Below are 22,782 nucleotides of genomic sequence, written 5' to 3'. Positions count from 1 at the left end.
CATGATGCATTTTGGGATTAAGAGTTAGATATACATATACATGGTAGGGATTAGGGAATACAAGTGTCCCCAGCTTTTCGAAGGTTCACTTTACGAAACCTCACTGTCATGAAGGACCCACAGTAGTTACCTCTTTTCGCTATCAGAAGGTGCTTTCACTGTTACGAAAAAAGGCAGTGCGCGATAAAAGGCAGCACGCGCCCCGAGCAGCCAAGTTCCTCCCCCGGAACTGCATTCTAGCCGGCATTGCTTAAACACGTGCCTGTGAGCAGCTGTTAGCAAGATGAGTTCCAAGGCATCGGAAAAGCCTAAAAGAGCTCGTAAGTGTGTTACACTTAGCGTAAAACTAGACATAATTAAGCGTTTCGATCGTGGTGAACGAAGTAAGGGCAAAGTGAGTATGGCTTGTGGAAGTTGACGAAGATGATGTTGAAGAGGTTTTGGCATCGCATGACCAAAAACTGATAGATGAAGAGCTGATGCAATTGGAAGAGGAAAGGATAACAATCGAAACCAAATGCAGTAGCGAACGGACCAAAAGTGAAGTCGTCCAGGAACTGAACTTGAAGCAACTGCGTGAGATTTTCGCTGCAATTGACAACAATGATTGCAGAACAGTACAATTTTAATTTTGAAAGGGTATGTAGGTTTAGGGCAAATTTGCAAGGTGGTTTGAGTGCTTACAAAGAACTGTATGATAGAAAAATGTGCGAAGCTAAGCAGTTAAGCATACTGTCGTTTTTCAAGCCTTCCACATCAGCCACAGCAGACGACAAACCTCGACCTTCGACATCGAGGCAGGCAGACATAGAAGAAGATGACCTGCCTGCCCTGATGGAAACAGGCAATGATGAGATGACACCCCAGTGTCCCACCACCTGAACCCCGAGGCCGCGGACCGATACATTGCCACGGAGAATGCAGCGGTAGCCGGGACAAGCCCGACACATCTTTAAGGAAAAGTCCAAAATAAACAAGCTAATTAATTAGGTGCCGCCCGGCACGTAAATGTCAGCCCAATCAGAGGCAATGCAATCCGCAATCGCCTCTGATCCAGGCCGACATTTACGTGCCAGGTAGCACCTAATTAATTCGCTTGTTTATTTTGGCTTTTTTCTTAAAGATGTGCTGCATGCATCCCGGCTACTGCTGTACCGCTGCATGCTTCGCAGATCGGTATCAGTCGCTGCCCGGAGGTTGGGGACCACTGCACCATCCCAACCTCAGACAACTCAGCTTAACACACCATCACCAGTGTGCTCGGCGTTGTCTTCCCAATTCCGGTAAGTGATACTACACTGTACATACATTATTTCTACTTTATATAGGTATTTTTATGTGTTATTTGGCAGCTTCATCGCTTAAATGTTACTGGAGAGAGTGTTTCTGCCGAGAGTGCTTGTGTGAGATTTTCGCTACGGTGGACAGTGTGGCAATGATATAGGCTGTGTATTTATCATATCATTCCTGATTTTACTATATGTTACTGTTATTTTAGGCTTTATGTGTTATTTGGCATGATTTGGTAGGTTATTTTTTGGGTCTGCGAACACTCACAAATTTTTCCCATATAAATAAATGGTAATTGCTTCTTCACCTTACGACATTCCGGCTTACGAACCGTTTCATAGGAACGCTCTACCTTCAGATGGCAGGGGAAACCTGTATTGAGGAAGAGAGGCATGTAGCTACAGAACCTGTAAATCCCTACAGGAGGAGAGGGATAGACACAGACAGATAAAAGGCATTGGGTATGTTGACCTTCATTGCTGAACATAGAATATAAAAGCAATGAATTATAGTACACCTTCATAAAACTTTGGTTCAGCCATAGCTGGAGTATTGTGTAATTTTCTGGTCACCACACTATTGGAAGGATGTGAATGCACTGGAAGAAATGCAGAGAAGATTTACCAAGGTGTTGCCTAGTAATGCATGATTCAGTTATTGGAAGACAGACAGATGGGGCTTGTTTCTCTTAGAGTAGAGGTGGCCTGGGTAGTGGGGGAGATCTTGATCGAAAAGATCGACATAACAAAATTATTAGTGCCTCAGATAGGGTGGATAGTGGGAAACCTGCCTATAATGAAGATGTCGAAAACCAGAGGCATTGATTTAATTTGAGTAAGAGGGTTAGAGGGGATCAGAGGGAAGTTTTTTTTTATCCCTTCTAGAATCGGATTCCAGGCTACAATTTGAAACACTGGTGATAGGGGTAATTACTCTTAGAACATTTAAAAACAACTGGATGAGCACTTGAATCACCAAGGCAGAGAAGAAATCCTGAGATTCATCAGGATGTTGCCTGAATTAGACAGCATGTCCTATGAGGAAAGGTTGAGCAAGTAAGGGCTTTTCTCGTTGGAGTAAAGGAGGATGAAAAATGACTTAATAGATCTGTACAAGAGGCATTGATAGAGTGGACAGCCCGCGCCTTTTCCCAGGGTAGAAATGACTAATATGAGAGGGTATAATTTTAAGATGACTGGAAGAAAGTATAAGGACAAAACCAGAGGTAGGTTTTTATTATACACAGAGAGTGGTGGGTGCATGGAATGTGCTGCCAGGGTGGTGGTAGAGGCAGATACATAGGGAGACTTAAGAGATTTAGGTAAGTACATGGATGAAAGAGGGAGAGAAGTGTTAGATTAACCTTCGAATAGGTTAAAAGGTGATTACAACATCATGTGCCAAACGTCCTGTACTGTGCTCTTCTATGTTCTATAAGACTATGAACCAAGTGCTGGTAAATGGGAACACTAAAGCTGGGTACCTGATTGTCTCACAGACACAGTAATCTGAGGGAGAAATCTGGCCATCTAACAAACATAATTCCGGTTAATTGGAGCAGCCGCTCATTTGGGACAACTCTTAAAGAACAAAAACTAATTGAGAAAATAGTCAAGATTTCCTTCATTTATTTTGAGATAATATGCTACAACTGGGACAGGAGACTGTTGCTGAACAGTTTCTAACTAGAATTAGTTGCGTGGACTTGAGACAATTAGACAATACACCATGCTTGGAGTGAACAGTTTTTAAATAGAGTCAGTTGCATGTGTTTGTGTTCAAAAAGCAGTGATTTCTGTCACTGATAGTTAGCAAGAAATAAGCCATAAAACAATTGAAAACTGTTATGCTCACTGCAGTTTCAAGCATTCAGGCCTGGGCATGCCAGAAGCAGACAGGAGTGAAAATGAAAGAATTTCACTACTTCAACAAGTTAGGCACTATGAAGAATTTGAAGGTATGGACAATCATCTGGAATATTAGGCAGTCGACTATCTGCACTAGGTGTCTGCACTGATTTTATTCATTTACAGTCAATTAAGTGGGTCAGGGAGGAGATACATCTCTACCAGAGGAGATGTAAGGCTTTCCTTCCCTCTACTAGCCTGCAGGTCACCCTTGAGCAAGGTGTGGCACCTGCTTAGCCCACTGCTCAGGGTCACATGAAGACATGGGAGCAGGTGGTGGATGGTCGTATGAGTAGCTGGAGCATAACAAAAGTCCTGGTTACGTGACCACCGATGCTGGGAAAACAACCTCTGAAGAGTATTGATAATGGAAAGCGTCACCTGTCTTGTAAAGATACTGGCCAGAAGGCAATGGCAAACCACTTGTATAGAAAAATTTGCCAAGAACAAACATGGTCAAAGACTATGATCGTCCATGTCATCCAACACGGCACAAAATGATGATGATGAAAATTAATCAAAAGAATGTGGCAGCATACACTGGATGAATTTCTCCATTGATAAATACTAGGAACTAATACACAGTTTTATAGTACTGCAGTAGCATTGGCAGTGTTCTAATTTCTTTTGTATTTCACTTAAATACATGATTGTTACTCAGTTAAACAGTAGTTTGTCCTCTTTACACCTTTGAACTATTTCCACGAAACTTCGGCTAATTCTGGCAGCCGCTTAATTGGGCCAAAATGTACTGGTCCCAATGTGTTCTAATTAACCAGAATCCACAGTATATGCAAAAATAGGCACCTGTCTATAAGAATAACCCAATCTTTCCTGGGCTCTTTTCTTGCCATTGATCATTGTTGGACACGCCTAATCTGAAAATACCCTACCTCCTGAAACAGACAATTTAAAAAATCTGCACATGCTGGAAACCCGAAGCTAAGGATGAACTGGAAACACTCGGCAGGTTGGGCAACATCTGCTGAAGTGAAACAGAGTTATTGTATCAGGCTGAGAAACATGCATCAGGATTGGGAAATAAAACAAATTACTTGCAGATTCGCAAACTTATTACAATCCCTACTCTCCCAGTTCTGAAAAGTTGTTGACTTAAATCACTAACTGTATTTTTGCTTCGACAGGTGCTACCTGAACTGCTGTGAATTCTGTAAGATCATAAGCTATAGGAGCAGAATTCAGCTATTTAGCCCATCAAGTCTGCCCCAGCATTTCATCATGGCTGATCCAATTTTCCCTCAGTCCAAATCTCCTGCCTTCTCCTTGTATCCCTTCATGCCCTGACTAATCAAGAATCTATCATCCTCTACCTTAAACATACCCAATAACTTGGCCTCCACAGCTCCTGTGGCAATGAATTCCACAGATTCACCACTCTCTGGCTAAAGAAATTCCCACTCATCACTGTTCTGAAAGGATGCCCCTCTATTTTGAGGCTGTCCCCTCTGGGGTTAGACTCTCCCAACATAGGAAACATCCTCTCCACATTCAATCTTTTGAGGCTTTTCACTATTTGATAGGTTTCAATGGGGTCACCCTCATTCTTCTGAATTCCAGTGAGTAGCGGCCCAGAGCAATCAAATGCTCCTCATGTGACAAGCCTTTCAATCCCAGAATCATTTTCATGAACCTCCTTTAAACTCTCTCCGGTGCCAGCACATCTTTTCTTTGATAAGGGGCCTAAGACTGCTGACAATACTCCAAGTGAGGCCTCACCAGTGCTTTATAAAGCCTCAACATTACATCCTTGCTTTTATCTTCTAGTCCTCTTGAAGTGAATGCTAGCATCACATGTGCCTTCCTCACCACTGACTCAAGCCCATAAATGAACCTTTTGGGAATCCTGCATGAGGGCTCCCAAGTCCCTTTGCACCTCAGATTTTTGAATTTTGTCTCCATTTAGAAAACAGCTAACTCTTACCTTTCTTCTACCAATGTGCACGACAGTACATTTCCCAACACTGTATTCCATCTGCCACTTCTTTGCCCATTCTCCTAATCTCTCTAAGCCCTCCTGTAGCCTCTCTACTTCCTCAAAACTACCTGCTTCCCCACCTATCTTTGTATCATCTGTAAACTTGGCCACAAAGCCACCAACTCAACTTATCCTTTATTTAATTTATTTCTACTAGCTGCTTTCCTTCCTTGCTCTATATTATTCCTCATTCCTTGAATCCTATGAAATAACTTAAAAAAACCCAGATATACACCATCCACTGGTACCCATTCACCTACCATGAAGAAAATTTGATTTTTCACTGTCATTTGTAATTATAAGGTGGATCCCACTGTCAGAGGATGTAGCTCATTTTAGCGCCTCTTTTCCCTGTGAAATGTTTGTCACCACTTGAGAGTTTTGATATGATCCATTAGTTGTGCACTGCTCAGCTTTGCTTAGTATGGATGTGGTCCTGAAGTGTAGCTTCTGAATGGCATCTCATTTTCAGGTATGCTGGGTACTACATCTGGCAATGTTCTTGACCTGCTATTCTGCATTTCTCACTGAGCCAAGTCTGGTCCTGTGACTTAATAATGAAGGTACTTTGAGGAGTAGGACCAGCTATGAGTTGTGTTTAATTGTAGAATACAAATTTGCTGCCTTTGAAGCCCCTCTATGTCTTCTAGACATGTAGTTTAGGATATAGTTTTGAGCTGTTAGATCTTTTCTGAATTCCTTCTCATCCAGCATGGTGAGGTCCGAATTAAATTTGAAGACAGAACAGTGCCTCAAGAATTTTGTTCACTGTTATTAACAATATCAAGGACAGATGCATCCTAAAATTAAGTTATTGAAATGATTCATCCTTTGTGTGTTGGTCATTTTATCTTCTACCATAAAATCAATATCGACAGCTGTTAGAAGAGGTGTCATCAAGCCACTGTGATTGATAGTACAGTCTTGGACCCAGAATAAACATGTTGGCCTCATTACTCTCAATGATTAAATGATGGTGCCCAGCATCAGCTGAAGGAGGTGTTAAGCTGAAATGACACAACTGAGCAAGAATTCCAGAATGTTTTTTTAAGAGTTTGCTAGTTCAACTGGGTTGAGTGTGCCTTTGATACGTGCAAAACATTTTCTTAGAAGTAAGTTTAGTGGTCATCTTTACCATTATCTTGTATTTTTATACATAGTGGCCTTATAAAACTTGGTGACTAGATAGGCTATTGCAGAAAAGTAAGTGTCAGCTGTGTGTTGTTTTCAAGAGCTGCGTATAATCCAGGTGAGTCATTGATGTTTCTTTAAAGGATAGTTTCGATCAAACTCTCACTTACCTTGTGCCTAATTTCAACTCTGGATTTATCCTGCAACAAGCCCTTTATCAACTTTACAATACTTTGGATAGCAGAAAATGTACAGAATCTAACATATTCAATTTTACTTCAATGAAAGCAGTTCTCAATAACTACTACACTGCATATAACTGACTATGCAAAGTTTTGGCCAACAACTGCTGGTACCAAATGCCAAACAGCAAGAAAATATCCGATTAGGATTCAAAGTAATATCCAAGCTTGTATAAAACTTGCAATGTACCTTCATGTTGGATGCCTCTGTCTCGAGTTGTGTCAAATGGTTTGAGTTGTCTTCTAATTCTTGTCGCAGATTTGAATTCTCCATTTTAAGTGCCTCAACTTGCTTCAGCAGCTGATCATATGAAGCTGATGATGTAGCCATCCTGAATGAGATGGTGACCTATTTGGGAAGGGGAGGGGGGAGAGAAAACAGGAAATTCCAGCATTGGAACAGGATTTTTTTTAAAAACTGTTGATAAATATGCATCATACCTGTTTATAAACTACACACTGGAGGATCATCGCCTGCCCAAAATTGTGCTGTATGGCAAACTCTCCACTGGCCACCGTGACAGAGGCGCACCGAAGAAGAGGTACAAGGACTCTCTGAAGAAATCCTTTGGTGCCTGTCACATTGACCATCGCCAGAAGTCTAATCTAGCCTCCGATCGTGAGGCCTGGCGACACACCATTCACCAGTCTGTCTCCTCCTTCAAGAACACATGCAGGGCTGGCATTGAGGACAAAAGGAGGAGGAGGAAGAACCATGGCACAGCAGCACCAAACCCAGAACAGGATTTCCCTAGCAGCCGTTGTGGCCAAACCTGCCTGTCCCGTATTGGACTCGTCAGCCACCAGCGAACCTGGAGAAGACGTGAGCAGCCCCCTTGCTAAACCTTCGTTCACGAAGCCAAGCCATGATGATAAAGCTACACACTTCAACTTTTACAAATGCAATACTTACTGCATATTGACTATGGGTAATGATACTTCCATTTCTTTTCAAACTTTTAACTTGTATGTTTGTCTTTTAAACTTCAGTGCAACAAAGATCATCCAGTCGTGCTGAACCTGCAGAATCCACCTTACAAGCATTTGGGATTTTTTACCCAAATATTTCAATCACATCCAATATAATAGTCATGAGACACAAGACACAGAATGAGGCTGTTTGGGCCATCGAGTCTACTCTGCCACTTACAAACCCCGTTTCCAGAAAAGTTTGGGACATTTTCCAAAATGCAATAAAAACAAAAATCTGTGATACGTTAATTCACGTGAACCTTTATTTAACTGACAAAAGTACAAAGAAAAGATTTTCAATAGTTTTACTGAACAACTTAATTGTATTTTGTAAATATACACAAATTTAGAATTTGATGGCTGCAACACACAACAAAAGTTGGGACAGAGTTAAAATAAGATTGAAAAGTGCACAGAACATTCAAGTAACACTGGTTTGGAAGACACCACACTAAGCAGGCTAATTGGTAGCAGGTGAGGTATCATGACTGGGTATAAAACTAGCGTCCATCAAAGGCTCAGTCTTTGCAAGCAAGGGTGGGTCGTGGCTCACCCCTTTGTGCCAAACTTCGTGAGAGAATTGTTAGTCAGTTCAAAAGGAACATTTCTCAACGCAAGACTGCAGAGAATTTAGGTCTTTCAACATCTACAGTACATAATATTGTGAATGATACAGAGAATTCAGAGACATCTCAGTGCGTAAAGGGCAAGGTCGGAAATCACTGTTGAATGCACGTGATCTTCAAGACCTCAGGCGGCACTGTTTAAGAAACCGTCATGCTACTGTGACAATTATAGGCACCTGGGCTCGGCAGTACTTCGGAAAACCATTGTCACTCAACACAGTCCGTCGCTGCATCCAGAAATGCAACTTGAAACTGTATTACGCAAGGAGGAAGCCATACATCAACTCTATGCAGAAACGCCGGCGAGTTCTCTGGGCCCGAGCTCATCTCAGATGGACCGAAAGACTGTGGAACCCTGTGCTGTGGTCAGATGAGTCCACATTTCAGCTAGTTTTCGGAAAAAATGGGCGTCCAGTTCTCCATGTCAAAGATGAAAACGGCCATCCAGATTGTTATCAGCGAAAGGTGCAAAAGCCAGCATCTGTGATGGTATGGGGGTGCATCAGTGCCCACAGTATGGGTGAGTTGCATGTATGTGAAGGTACCATTGACTCTGAGGTGTATATTAGGATTTCAGAGAGACATATGTTGCCATCAAGGTGACGTCTCTTCCCGGGAAGTCCATGCTTATTTCAGCAGAGCAATGCCAGACCACATTCTGCACGGGCTACAACAGCGTGGCTTTGTAGACACAGAGTGCGTGTGCTTGACTGGCCTGCTGCCAGTCCAGATCTATCTCCTATTGAAAACGTATGGCGCATCACGAAGAGGAGAATCAAACAACGGAGACCACGGACTGTTGAGCAGTTGAAGTCTTATATCAAGCAAGAATGGACAAAATTTCCAGTTGCAAGTCTACTACAATTAGTATCCTTGGTTCCAAGACGATTAAGAAGTGTTTTAAAAAGGAAAGGTGATGTAACACAATGGTAAACATGCCTCTGTCCCAACTTTTGTTGAGTGTGTTGCAGCCATCAAATTCTAAATTTGTGTATATTTACAAAATACAATTAAGTTGGTCAGTAAAACTATTGAAAATCTTTTTTTTGTACTCTTGTCAGTTAAATAAAGGTTCACGTGAATTAACATAGCACAGATTTTTGTTTTTATTGCATTTTGGAAAATATCCCAACTTTTCTGGAAATGGGGTTTGTAGATAAGATTAGAATAATTATTTACTATGATAACAATGCTGCTCAATACTTTTAGAATTTAATTTGGTGCCTTTGTGTGTATGTTATGGAGCCTCAGGAAGCAAACCAAAGAACAAATAAGGATATTTTTGGCCACCATTCCCCATCCTTGCCACAGGACATGCGCTATCTCATGTGAGATCTTGCTGTTTTGATTTAAATTCCTCCAGAAGATTTGCAAGATACTGGTAGAGGGGAACAAACAAAAACTGAATCATATGACAAACAACATATGAAAAAAACTGAGATTCAGCATTAAACAATTCTGAAGCTGAGGAGAGAGCTATAAAGCAGGGCCTTCACGTCTGGTACAGGGAGTGTTCCAGATATTCCCATGTATGAATGAGCATAAAAAGCTGGTCAACAGAAGGTTACAGAATACTGTTGGAGTGCATGCTTCAAATTCTTGGGGGACATTGGATGAGCTCTTGACCAAAGGAGTCAATGTAGATGGATGGTCTTCACTTCAAAGCCCCAACCAATGTCTTTAATGGAAGTAAACTAGTGATTAGGAAATACTTAACCTAATTTAGCAGGAGGATGGGCACAAAGTTGAAACCTTTCCCATAAATATTTCAATTTTGTGCCCATCCTCTTGATAAATTAGGTTAAACCATTCCCGAACAAAACCTGGCTCAAAGAAGTGAGTACTGAAATAAGCAGTGATAGGTTGATGGTGCTAGTTGGAGAGTGGAAATCGAAATGAAGTATGAAATGTTGTGAACTTCAGGTGGACCAAGGGTTCAAAGCAAGAAATTGATTAATATCACAAATGAATGACTCACAGTAGAAATGGTCAGTTCTGATACTGAAGGCTTCAATGTGCCCAGATGTTGTACAAGAATATTAATCCTCAAACACAAGAAAATCTGCAGATGCTGGAAATCCAAAGCCACACACACAAAATGCTGGAGGAACTCAGCAGGCCAGGCAGCCTGTATGGAAGAGAGTAAATAGTCGATGTTTCGGGCTGGGGCCCTTCATCAGGATTCCCACCCGAAACATCAACAGTTGACTCTTTTCCATACATGCTGTCTGGACTGCTGAGTTCCTCCAGCATTTTGAGTTTGTGTTGCCATATTATTCCTCAAGCTTGCATTGGGCCTTACAGTAATAGCGTAGAAGACCACAAACAGACTGGTCCGAATAGAAGAGGGACTAAAAAAAAATCGCTAGCAATGGCAACAACAAATTTCCTTTTGCCTTCAATTTTAACTTTTCATCCCACTCCAACCTGTGTGCAGTTCTTACATTGTTACAATGAGAACCAATGCAATCTTGAGAAACAGCAAGCAACTTACCTTATTTTGAGCATGCTACAATCAATCTCCTGTTTCTACAATCTCCTCTGGCAGCTTACTCCAGATACCCAGTATTCCTTATGTGAAAAATTTACCACTCAAACCTCTTCCTTCTCACCTAAAACCTATCCCCTCCAGTTTCAGCCAACCTAACATGCAAAACAGACATTGGCTATCTTTCCAATCTATTTCTCTCAATTTCATATGTCTCTTATCATGTTACCCCTGAGCCTCCTTCACTCCAGCCTATCCAATCCCTCCTGATATGATCTACAATCCAGAGAAAAACAGGAGGAAGCAAATCCAGGTGCCAAGCAATATTTAAAAAAAATACAGGAAAGCAAAAAAGAGAAAAGAGGGATTTATCGCAGATATTGAGAGTTCAACATCTTTAAAATCTAGAGTGAAAGTGGTAAAATGCAATCTTTTTTTAAAAAAAGCAATTTATGATGCATGAGAAAATACTTTCACAAAATCCAGGAAAAAAACTTAATGTATTACTCTGCAAAATGTAAAAGGCCTCACTGCAGTGGAATTTGTGAAACACAGAAACATAGAAACATAGAAAATAGGTGCAGGAGTAGGCCATTGGGCCCTTCGAGCCTGCACCGCCATTCGGTATGATCATGGCTAATCATCCAACTCAGAACCCTGTACCAGCCTTCCCTCCATTCCCCTGATCCCTTTAGCCACAAGGGCCATATCTAACTCCCTCTTAAATATAGCCAATCAACTGGCTTCAACTGTTTCCTGTGGCAAAGAATTCCACAGATTCACCACTCTCTGTGTGAAGAAGTTTTTCCTAATCTCGGTCCTAAAAGGCTTCCCCTTTATCCTAAAACTGTGACCCCTCGTTCTGGACTTCCCCAACATCGGGAACAATCTTCCTGCATCTAGCCTGCCCAATCCCTTTAGGATTTTATACATTTCAATAAGATCCCCCCTCAATCTTCTAAATTCCAACGAGTATAAGCCTAGTCGATCCAGTCTTTCTTCATATGAAAGTCCTGCCATCCCAGGAATCAATCTGGTGAACCTTCTTTGTACTCCCTCTATGGCAAGGATGTGTCTCCTCAGATTAGGGGACCAAAACTGCACACAATACACCAGGTGTGGTCTCACCAAGGCCTGGCACAACTGCAGTAGTACTTCCCTGCTCCTGTACTCGAATCCCCTTGCTATGAATGCCAGCATACCATTCGCCTTTTTCACCACCTGCTGTACCTGCATGCCCACTTTCAATGACTGGTGTACAATGACACCCAGGTCTCGTTGCACCTCCCCTTTTCCTAATTGGCCACCATTCAGATAATAATCTGTTTTCCTGTTTTTGCCACCAAAGTGGATAACCTCACATTTATCCACATTAAATTGCATCTGCCATGAATTTGCCCACTCACCTAACCTATCCAAGTCACCCTGCATCCTCTTAGCATCCTCCTCACAGCTAACACTGCCGCCCAGCTTCGTGTCATCCGCAAACTTGGAGATGCTGCATTTAATTCGCTCATCTGTCATTAATATATATTGTAAACAACTGGGGTCCCAGCACTGAGCCTTGCGGTACCCCACTAGTCACTGCCTGCCATTCTGAAAAGGTCCTGTTTATTCCCACTCCTAATTAAGCTCTTTGTCCTCCTCTGCTGGACTCTGAATTTCTCCCAGTCCTCAGGTGAGCCACTTTTGCTGGCTAATTTGTATGCTTCTTCTTTGGAATTGATACTATCCCTAATTTCCCTTGTCAGCCACGGGTGCACTACCTTCCTTGGTTTATTCTTTTGCCAAACTGGGATGAACAATTGTTGCAGTTCATCCATGCGATCTTTAAATGCTTGCCATTGCATATCCACCGTCAACCCTTTAAGTGTCATTTGCCAGTCTATCTTAGCTAATTCACGTCTCATACCTTCAAAGTTACCCTTCTTTAAGTTCAGAACCTTTGATTCAATATATAAAGAATTCCACCATATTATGGTCACTCTTACCCAAGGGGCCTCTCACGACAAGATTGCTAATGAACCCTTCCTCATTGCTCAATACCCAGTCTAGAATAGCCTGCTCTCTAGTTGGTTCTTCGACATGTTGGTTCAAAAAACCATCCCACATACATTCCAAAAAATCCTCTTCCTCAGCACCCTTACCAATTTGGTTCACCCAATCTATATGTAGTTTGAAGTCACCCATTATAACTACTGTTCCTTTATTGCACGCATTTCTAATTTCCTGTTTAATACCATCCCCAATCTACTGTTAGGTGGCCTGTACACAACTCCCACCAGCATTTTCTGCCCCTTAGTGTTATGCAGCTCTACCCATATCGATTCCACATCCTCCTGGCTAATGTCCTTCCTTTCTATTGCATTAATCTCCTCTCTAACCAGCAATGCTACCCCACCTCCTTTTCTTTCATGTCTATCCCTCCTGAATATTGAATATCCCTGAATGTTTAGCTCCCATCCTTGGTCACCCTAGAGCCATGTCTCTGTGATCCCAACTATATTATATTCATTAATAACAATCTGCACTTTTAATTCATCCACCTTGTTACGAATGCTCCTTGCATTGACACACAAAGCTTTCAGGCTCACTTTTACAACACTGTTAGCCCTTATACAATTATGTTGAAAAGTGGCCCTTTTTGATTTTTGCCCTGGATTTTCCAGCCTGCCACTTTTACTTTTCACCTTACTACTTTTTGCTTCTACCCTCATTTTACACCCCTCTGTCTCTCTGCACTTGTTCCCATCCCCCTGTTGTGAACTAACCTCCTCTCTCCTAGTCTCTTTAATTTGATTCCATTCTAGTTTAAAGTCACCTCAGTAGCCCTCGCAAATCTCCCCGCCAGGATATTGGTCCCCCTAGGATTCAAGTGTAACCCATCCTTTTTGTACAGGTCACACCTGCGCCAAAAGAGATCCCAATAATCCAAAAACTTGAATCCCTGCCCCCTGCTCCGATCCTTCAGCCACGCATTTATCCTCCACCTCATTGCATTCCTACTCTCACTGTCACGTAGCACAGGCAGTAATCCCGAGATTACTACCTTTGCAGTCATTTTTCTCAACTCCCTATATTCTCCTTCCAGGACCCCTTCCCTTTTCCGACCTATGTCATTGGTACCTATATGTACCACGACCTCTGGCTCCTCACCCTCCCACTTCAGGATATCTTGGACGCGATCAGAGATATCCCAGGCCCTGGCACCAGGGAGGCAAACTACCATCTGGGTCTCTGGACTGCGTCCACAGAATCGCCTATCTGACCCCTTTACTATTGAGTCCCCTCTTCCTTTCCCTTCCCTTCTGAGCTACAGGGCTGGACTCTGTGCCGGAGGCATGGCCACTGTCGCTTCCCCCAGGTGAGCTGTCCCCCCCAACAGTACTCAAACAAGAGTACCCATTGTCAAGGGGCACAGCCACCTGGGTACTCTCTATTGCCTGACTCTTCCTCTTCCCCCTCCTAACCATGACCCACTTGTCTGCCTCCCGTGGCCTCGGTGTGATCACCTGCCTGTAACTCCCTCAATCAACTCCTCACTCTCCCTGACCAGACAAAGGTCATCGAGCTGCAGTTCCAGTTCCTTAACGCAGTTCCTTAGGAGCTGCATCTCTCTGATCAGGTACACAGCATTCTCCAGTGGGAGGGTGAGCAGGGAGTTGTAGTACTTATTGGGAACATCAGGTTGCTGTTGGATCCCAAGAGATGGAATTTGTAGGAAGCCTCTGAGTTGGCCTTTAGAGCAGCTTGCTCAGCCCACTAGATTGCTGTTGAGGAATAAACCAGATTTGATTAGGGAGCATAAGGTAAAAACCCTTCGGAGGCAGTGTTCATAAATGATACAATTTCACCCTGCAGTTTGAGAGGGAGAAGATAAGGTCAGATGTACCAGTGGAGTAAAGGGGATTTGACGCATGAAAGAGAGAAGCTGGCCGAAGTTGATGGAAGGGGACGCTAGTAGAGCAAGAGCTGGAGTTTGTGGGGGTAGGGGGGGAAGAATGTGGAAGGTGCAAGATGGGTACATCCTGAGGATGAGGTATCCAGTGGGGGGTGGGGGGTGGGGAGAGTAAACTTTGACTGACAAGGGAAGTCGAAGAAAGCATAAAAGAAAGGAACAGAAAAAAAATTGTGGAAAATTAGAGGATTGGGAAGTTTTTAAAAACCAACAGAAGGCAACTAAATACACCATGAGAGAAAAGATGAAATACGAAGGTAAGCTTGCCAATAATGAGAGGGCACCACAGTTTTCTCAGATACACAAAAGAGTAAAAGAGAAAGGGAGTGGAGGTCAGATCACTGGAAAACACTGCTGGAGAGGTATTAACAGCTTTGCAGAGGGTCCAGAGGAGGTTCACGAGAATGATTCTGGGAATGAAAGAGCTGGTGTATGAGGAGCATTTGATGCAGGGGTTCCTTACCTTAATGCCACGAACCAATACCATTAAGCAAGGATCTGGGTCTAGATGGTGGATGTGGAGAGGATGCTTCTGATTTGTGGGTGAGTCTAGGGCACAGCCTCCATAGAAGGACAGCCATTTAGAACAGAGAAGGAATTTTATAAACCAGAAGGTGGTAAATTTATGGAATTCATTGCCACAGATGACTGTAGAGGCTAAAGGCTGATTTATACTTGTGCGTACTAGCTTGCGCCGTAGCCTACGCAAGTGGGCTACGCCGTTGTGAGCATTCATACTTGTGTGTTGGTGTGTCTGCGTCACTCTGCAATTCGGGCACGTATACGCATGTGCATGTCACACACGCGCACACACCTGCCCGTGCAAGGCTTCATGGTAGTCTTTCTCGGGGTAAACAAGCTGAAAGCGAGCGTCTTTTTTTGTAAAAGTGAAATGTGTCCTCCATAATTTCAGAGATCTGTAAAGCTTTATGGAAAGCATTGCAGCCAGAGTTCCTTCCCTGCCCTTCAGTCGCGCCCAATGGGAAGCTATTGCAGCGTAGGAGGAAATGTGATGCTACCAAGCGGACCAATCACAGTTGTTGTGGTCTGCGTTGCCGTGACACGTAGTTACATTTTGGGAGAGGTGCGCGTTAGGCTATGGCGTAGGGTTTGCGTACAGTACAGCGTAAGGTTCACGGCTATGCCGTACCTACAACGTACATTTGACACATAAGTATAAATCAGCCTTAAGTCATTGAGTATATTTAAAGAGGAACTGATAGGTTCTTGATCAGTCATGGTGTTGAAGCTTACAGGGAAAAGGCAGGAGAATGAGTTCTAGAGGGATAATAAATCAGCCATGATGGAAGGCCAGAGCAGACTTGATGGGCCAAGTGGCATATGATATAATCATGAACAAAGACAGAGACTTTACACTCCATGTGACATACTTCTCCAGCACAATCCTCTAACCTTGAAGGGCACATCAGTTCGACCAGGTTTCTGGCTGAGGGATAAATCTGCTGAACCCCAACCTTCCCTTGCCCTGTATAGAACTTTGGGAAACAACTCCTCTTCCTTGATTTACAGAGGAAGAAAGGTCGCATGCAGAAATTCCAAACACTGACTCTTGACCCTGGGAAATATGGATAAGATAATCTCCCTTTGAATGACAGGAAACATCTATATTGAACAAAACCTGAAACAAACACAATACAGCAAAGGTATGGAAAGCATTGTAAGCAACTTCAAGATCCATCACTAAAGCTATATCTAGAACAGAGCTGCCACTGTAAAGCAACAAGAGAGATCGACCACCTTAATCTTGTTCTCGCAATAAACATGAGGTTATGCAGATGGTGGAAATCTTGAACAACGCACATCTCCAGCATTTTGTTGTTCTCACCAGTATACTTCCTTCAGAAGTGATGTCATTACTGTACTGGTCTCTGTGACAACTTCATAGGTCTTCTGGAGATAAACTGTATGATTATGAGGACACGCAGATTTCCCTAATTTTGTATGCCATCACATTTGCAATAAAGCCTAATAACACATTGATTTTCTTAACTTGCTGCAACATCAACATGCTAACTTTGTATAACAATACAAAAATCCCTCTCCACAGTAGAACTGAGTGGTACCACAACAACAACCTCTTACTCAATGTCAGCAGGACCAAGGAGCTAATTATTGACTTCAGGAGGAGAAAACTGGAGATCCATGAGCCAGTCCTCATTGGGGAATCAGAAGTGGAGAGTGTCAGCAACTATAAATTCCTCAGTGTTATATCAGAGAACTTGTCCTGGTCCCAGCATAAAGGTGCAACTACAAAGAAAGCATGGCGGCACTCCTATTTCCTGAGAAATTTGCGAAGGTTCAACATGACACCTAAAACTTCAACAAACTTTTATAAATGTGTGGTGAAGAGTACATTGACTAGCTGGATCACAGCCTGGTATGGAAACATCAATTCCCTTGAACAGAAAATTGTACAAAAAGTAATGTATATGGCCCAGAACTTCACGGGTAAAGCCCTCCCCAAAATTGATCACATCTAAATGAAACACTGCCGCAGGGCAGCAGCACCCATCAGGGACTCCCACCATGCAAGAAATGTTCTCTGCTCATGGCTGCCATCAGGAAGAACGTATGGGAGAATCGGGACTCACACCTTCAGGTTCAAGAACAGTTATTATCCCTCAACCATCAGGCTCTTGAACCAGAGGTGATAACTTTACTCACCCCATCACTGAACTGTTTCCACAACCTACAGACTCACTTTCAAGGGCTCAACTCAAGTTCGATATTTATTATTTATTTATTTATTGTTGTTTCTTTTTCCACAGTGCTATATTTGTCAACGTGGAGCAAAGGGCAAGTTTGTCAAACTGGTGGAAGCAAAGGATGTTGGGAATCAGAGTGTGGATGGGACAGGTGGCAGTACCTAATACACTGCCCTAGCTAATTTCTCCCCAGTGTGATGAACTATATAAACTGACAACATCAAACGCAAGTCGCATAAATAGCACTGAACCACTGTGTGGACATTCCATCTATGATGTTAATGTTATACTGTGTTCCTCAACTAAATCTTTCATTGTGACCTTCAATTCCTTTCACTTACAAGCTTATCTAGTCTTCCCTCAAAAGCAGCTATGCCTTTCAACTCAACCAATTCCTCTGATAGCAAGCTCAATATTCACATCACTATCTAAAGTTTTGTATAATTATCAATCTAATCCCAATATTGTTAAAAGATAAAAGAAACTCCCAAGGTAACCGACTAGACAAAGATCATGAACGGTGTTGTTCCATGCAGACTACAGAAAATGAAGCAGAAGCAGGTTTTGGCAAAGAAACCTATAGTTTGGTCAACATGACAAATGAGTAATGAAGTAACATGATGCCAGTGGGAGTACAGCAGTTAGCCAGTCAGGAACTGATCATTCATTTGCAACAATATAAAATGGAAATAAAGAATAGCAAGCATGAAAACTGACACTGGAGTGGGAAGAGTCAACCTAGTCAGTCAGATTTATCTGTGTTCATGGCTGACTGAATACTCAGTGAATGATCATACACTTCAACTGCTGGTTATGTTGAGATATCCGAGCAGAGCAGTTTAAGTGATGTGATAAGATTATAAGATACAGGAGCAGAATTAGGCCATTTGGCCCATCAAGTCTGCTCTGCCATTCAATCATGGGCTGGTCCAATTCTTCCAGTCATCCCCACTCCCCTGCCTTCACCCCATACCCTTTGATGCCCTGGCTAAACAAGAACCTATCTATCTTTGCCTTAAACGCACCCAATGACTTGGCCTCCACAGCCACTCGTGGCAACAAATTCCACAGATTTACCGCCCTCTGACTAAAGTAATTTCTCCACATCTCTGTTCTAAGTGGATGTATTTCAATCCTGAAGTCATGCCCTCTTGTCCTAGAGACCCCTACCATGGGAAATAACTTTGCAATATCTAATCTGTTTAGGCCTTTTAACATTTGGAATGTTTCTATGAGATCCCCTTATTCTCCTGAACTCCAGGGAATACAGCCCAAGAGCTGCCAGACATTCCTCATACAGTAACCCTTTCATTCCTGGAATCATTCTCGTGATTCTTCTCTGAACCATCTCCAATGTCATTATATACCTTCTAAAATAAGGAGCCCAAAACTGCACACAATACTCTGTGTGGTCTTACCAGTGCCTTATAGAGTCTCAATATCCCATCCTTGCTCTTATATTCTATACCTCTAGAAATGAATGCCAACAACACATTCACCTCCTTCACCACCAACTCAACCTGGAGGTTAACTTTTACAGTATCCTGAACAAGGACTCCCAAGTCCTTTTGCATCTCTGCATTTTGAATTCTCTCCCCATCTAAATAATAGTCTGCCCGTTTATTTCTTCCACCAAATTGCATGACCATACTCTTTCAAACATTGTATTTAATTTGCCACTTCTTTGCCCATTCCCCTAAACTATCAAAAAAAAAAGTCCCTCTGCAGGCTCTCTGTTCCCTCAACACTACCCGTTCCTCCACCAACCTTTGCATCATTGGCAAATTTAGCCACAAATCCATTAATCCCATAGTCCATATCATTGACATACATCACAAAAAGCAGCAGTCCCAACCCCAACCCCTGTGGAACTCCACTGGTAACCGGCAGCCAACCAGAACAGGATCCCTTTATTCTCACTCTGTTTTCTGCTGATCTGCCAATGCTTCACCCATGCTAGTAACACCTCTGTAATTCCATGGAGTCTTAATCTGCTAAGCAGCCGCACGTGCAGCTCCTTGTCAAAGGCCTTCTGAAAATCCAAATAAATCACATCTGCTGCATCTCCTTTGTCTGCCCTGCTTGTAATTTCCTCAAAAAATTGCAGTAGGTTAGTCAGGCAGGATTTTCCTTTCAGGAAACCATGCTGGCTTTGGCCTATCGTGTCTTGTGCCTCCAGGTACTCAGTAATCTCATCCCTAACAATCGATTCCAACAACTTCCCAACCACTAATGTCAGTCTAACAGGTCTATAGTTTCCTTTCCACTGCCTCCCACCCTTCTTAAATAGCGGAGTAACATTTATAAATTTCCAGTCATCGGGTACAATGCCAGAATCTATCAATTCTTGAAAGATCATTGCTAATGCCTCCGCAATCTCTCCAGCTACTTCCTTCAGAACCTAAAGGTACATTCCATCAGGTCCACCCACAGACCATTAAGCTTCCTGAGCACCTTCTCGGTTGTAATTTTCACTGCACATACTTCACTTATCTGACACTCTTGAATGTCTGGTATACTGCAGATGTCTTCCACTGTGGATACACAGTACAGATTAAGTTCCTCTGCCATCTCTGTGTCTCTCATTACAATATCTCCAGCATCATTTTCTATTGATCCTATATCTACTCTCAACTCTCTTTTACCCTTTATATACTTAAAAATGCTTTTAGTACCTTCCTTGATCTGAGTCACCAGCTTCCTTTCATAATTCATCTTTTCCTTTCGAATGACCTTCTTTGTTTCTTTCTGCAAGTTTTTAAAAGCTTCCCAATCCTCTATCTTGCCACCAGCTTTGGCTTCCTTGTATACCCTTTCTTTTGCTTTCACTTTCGCTCTGACTTCACTTGTCAGCCACGGTACTGTCCTTCTTCCATTTAGATATTCCTTCTTATTTGGAACATATCTGTCTTGCACTTCCCTCATTTTTCGCAGGAACTCCAGCCATTGCTGCTCTGCTGTCCTTTCTGCTCGTGACCCTTTCCAGTCAACTTTGGCCATCAGATAGTACTAATGCCTTTGGAGAAAGGTTTATTTTGCAACAGAATAAATTCATTGTTTTACAGGATCCTCATTGTCCATAAAATGGCAGTGCCAATGTTCCAAGGGACAGAAGTATTTCAAAGATTATGTTAGCCATTTTTTCATCTCTTTCCCCACTTGACCATCCTAAAACACTGGCCTTTCATTTCAATTTTCTCCTCATTCAACTTTTTAAAAACAGTTGGATCACCTTTCTACTTTCTCTTTTCAAGAGGGTAGGGTCCGAGTATGGTCATCCTTTCCAGAAATGGCAAAGTAAGAAAACTTGAATCTTGTCAAAAATATCATAAATCAAAGGATTGTGAAAATTACAATTTTCAGCAAAGGAAGAACAAGGCATTGATAGGAAAGGGGAAAGAAAAAAAAACAGACTCCCATCAACATGGGAGGAGGTAAAAAGGAAAAGGTACCAAGAGTTAATGTGGGCCTCTTATAGACTCAGACAGGAAAATTAAATTGGGGGATAAAAAACTGGCAAAGAAATGAATTATTTTGTGTTTGTCTCCTGAAAGACTCAGAAGGCATCTTGGAAACAGGACAGCTGTTCTAAGTAAAAGAACTCAAGGATGTTGGGGATCATTCCAGGGTTCTAAAGTTAGGGATAACATAATTCTGGATTAACTAAAATAAGAACCAGTCTTCAAGAAATAAAATCAGGACATAATTTAACTTCCAAATAATAGTTAGAAGTTACTGGTTAATGAAAACAATCATTCTGATTCTGTTCCATTGAAACTACATAAAGACAGACAACAGATAGATGAATGTTCTGAAGCAATGCACTCTAAATGCTGGAGGAACTCAGCAGGTCAGGCAGCATCTACAGAAATGAATAAGTAGTCACTATTCCAAGACCCTCCTTCGGAACTGGAAAGGAAGGAGGGAAAGGAGGAGAGCTAGGTGATAGGTGGAACCAGGTGAGTAGGAAAGATAAAGGGCTGTAAAGGAAGGAATCTGGAGAGGAAGGAGAATGGACAATAGGAGAGGAGGGGAGAAAGCAATGGGAGTTTTTTTAAAAAAAGGTAAAGGATTCATAGGCCATGGTAGAGGGACCAAAATATAGCTGTACAAGTATGAATGAAAGCTATTGCATAGGTTCAACAGGATATTTGACCTTTTATTGTACAATGATTTCTATTATGTATTCTGGTGACAGAGGAAACACAGCAAAAAAGTATAGCAAACTGATCCCTGGGGTAGGCACATTTGACAAATGAGGAAAGATTAAGCAAACTAACTTTATACTTCTGGAAGTTGAAGCCTGAGAGATCATCTCTTTGATACTGATAATTCATATGGTGTTTGACATCGTATATGCAGAGTTGAACAGAGTTGATGTTTCTGCTGGCTGTATATAGCTAACATACTCCTAAGTCTTCAATCACTGGAAGGAAACTCAAATTATTCAGGACAAAAGTAGTAAGATTATTTCCAATGTGAGATTTCCGTAAGAAACTAATCAGCAGTCAGAAATTTTCATTTTCTTCCCTCCTATCAACGCAGCTGAAGAAACAAAAATATGTCAATCAAAGATGGATTTGGAGTGGCTGCATATAAAGTTAAAAGCATGGCATGACTGTTAATTGACAAGAACAAGTAGCAAAATGGCATGATGACAGAAAGGGGGCTTGAATCAAAGAAAGGGGGAAAACAAACACAATATTAATAGTTACAATGTATTAAGGAAAAATAGGGACCAGAAAATTACTTGTGGACAGCAGCATTCATCATTGATACTATTCTGGGATTACTATGCTTGAAAGATGCACAGGAGAAATGCTGGGAACACTCAGCAGAATAGGCGACTATCTGTGGAAAGAAAAATAAGGTTGATGTTCAAGGTCGGAGAACCTTTCTCAAAACAAGGAAAGGGAAATTAAGTTACTTTGAATTGCAGAGGTGGTGAGGAAGGGAGGGAGAATAAAGTGTATACTCTGATAGGATGTGACCAAACAAGTAACTCTGACAGCTAGTAGTCTTTCTCTGCATGGGACATTCAATTTACCTTTCAGATTACCAAGATCTACAAGTTCTTTCAATTTTTGGGAGATAAGACCATAATATATAGGAGTAGAATTAGACCATTTGGCCCATCGAGTCTGCTCTGCCATTTCATCATGGTTGATCCAATTTTTCCCTCAGCCCCAATCTCCTGCCTTCTCCCCATATTCCTTAATGCCCTGACCCTTCTAGAATCAATCAACTCTGCCATGAATATACATAAAGACTTGGCCTCCACAGATTTTCCAATCTCTGGCTAAAGAAATTCCTCCTCATCTCCATTCTCAAAGGACACCCCTCTATTCTGAGGCTGTATCCTTTGTTCTTAGACTATCCCACCAAAGGAAGCATCCTCTCCAATTCCATTCTATCAAAGCCTTTCACCATTCGATAGGTTTCAATG

General features: G+C 42.1%; 1 protein-coding gene across 1 annotated transcript in view; it reads right to left on the bottom strand.

Annotated features, from left to right (window-relative positions):
* Window positions 1-22,782, bottom strand: part of LOC140211554 (adenomatous polyposis coli protein-like) — a 188,189-nt gene that overhangs the window by 126,210 nt on the left and 39,197 nt on the right. Inside the window, 1 exon segment of the mRNA XM_072281384.1 lies at window positions 6,757-6,915. Within this exon segment, the coding sequence (XP_072137485.1) occupies window positions 6,757-6,897 (141 nt within the window). The 5' untranslated portion in view covers window positions 6,898-6,915.

Source organism: Mobula birostris, chromosome 17 (assembly GCF_030028105.1).
Source record: "Mobula birostris isolate sMobBir1 chromosome 17, sMobBir1.hap1, whole genome shotgun sequence".
Classification (NCBI taxonomy): domain Eukaryota; kingdom Metazoa; phylum Chordata; class Chondrichthyes; order Myliobatiformes; family Myliobatidae; genus Mobula; species Mobula birostris.
Note: the sequence above shows the minus strand (reverse complement) of the source record. Positions and strands in the feature narration are given on the sequence as shown.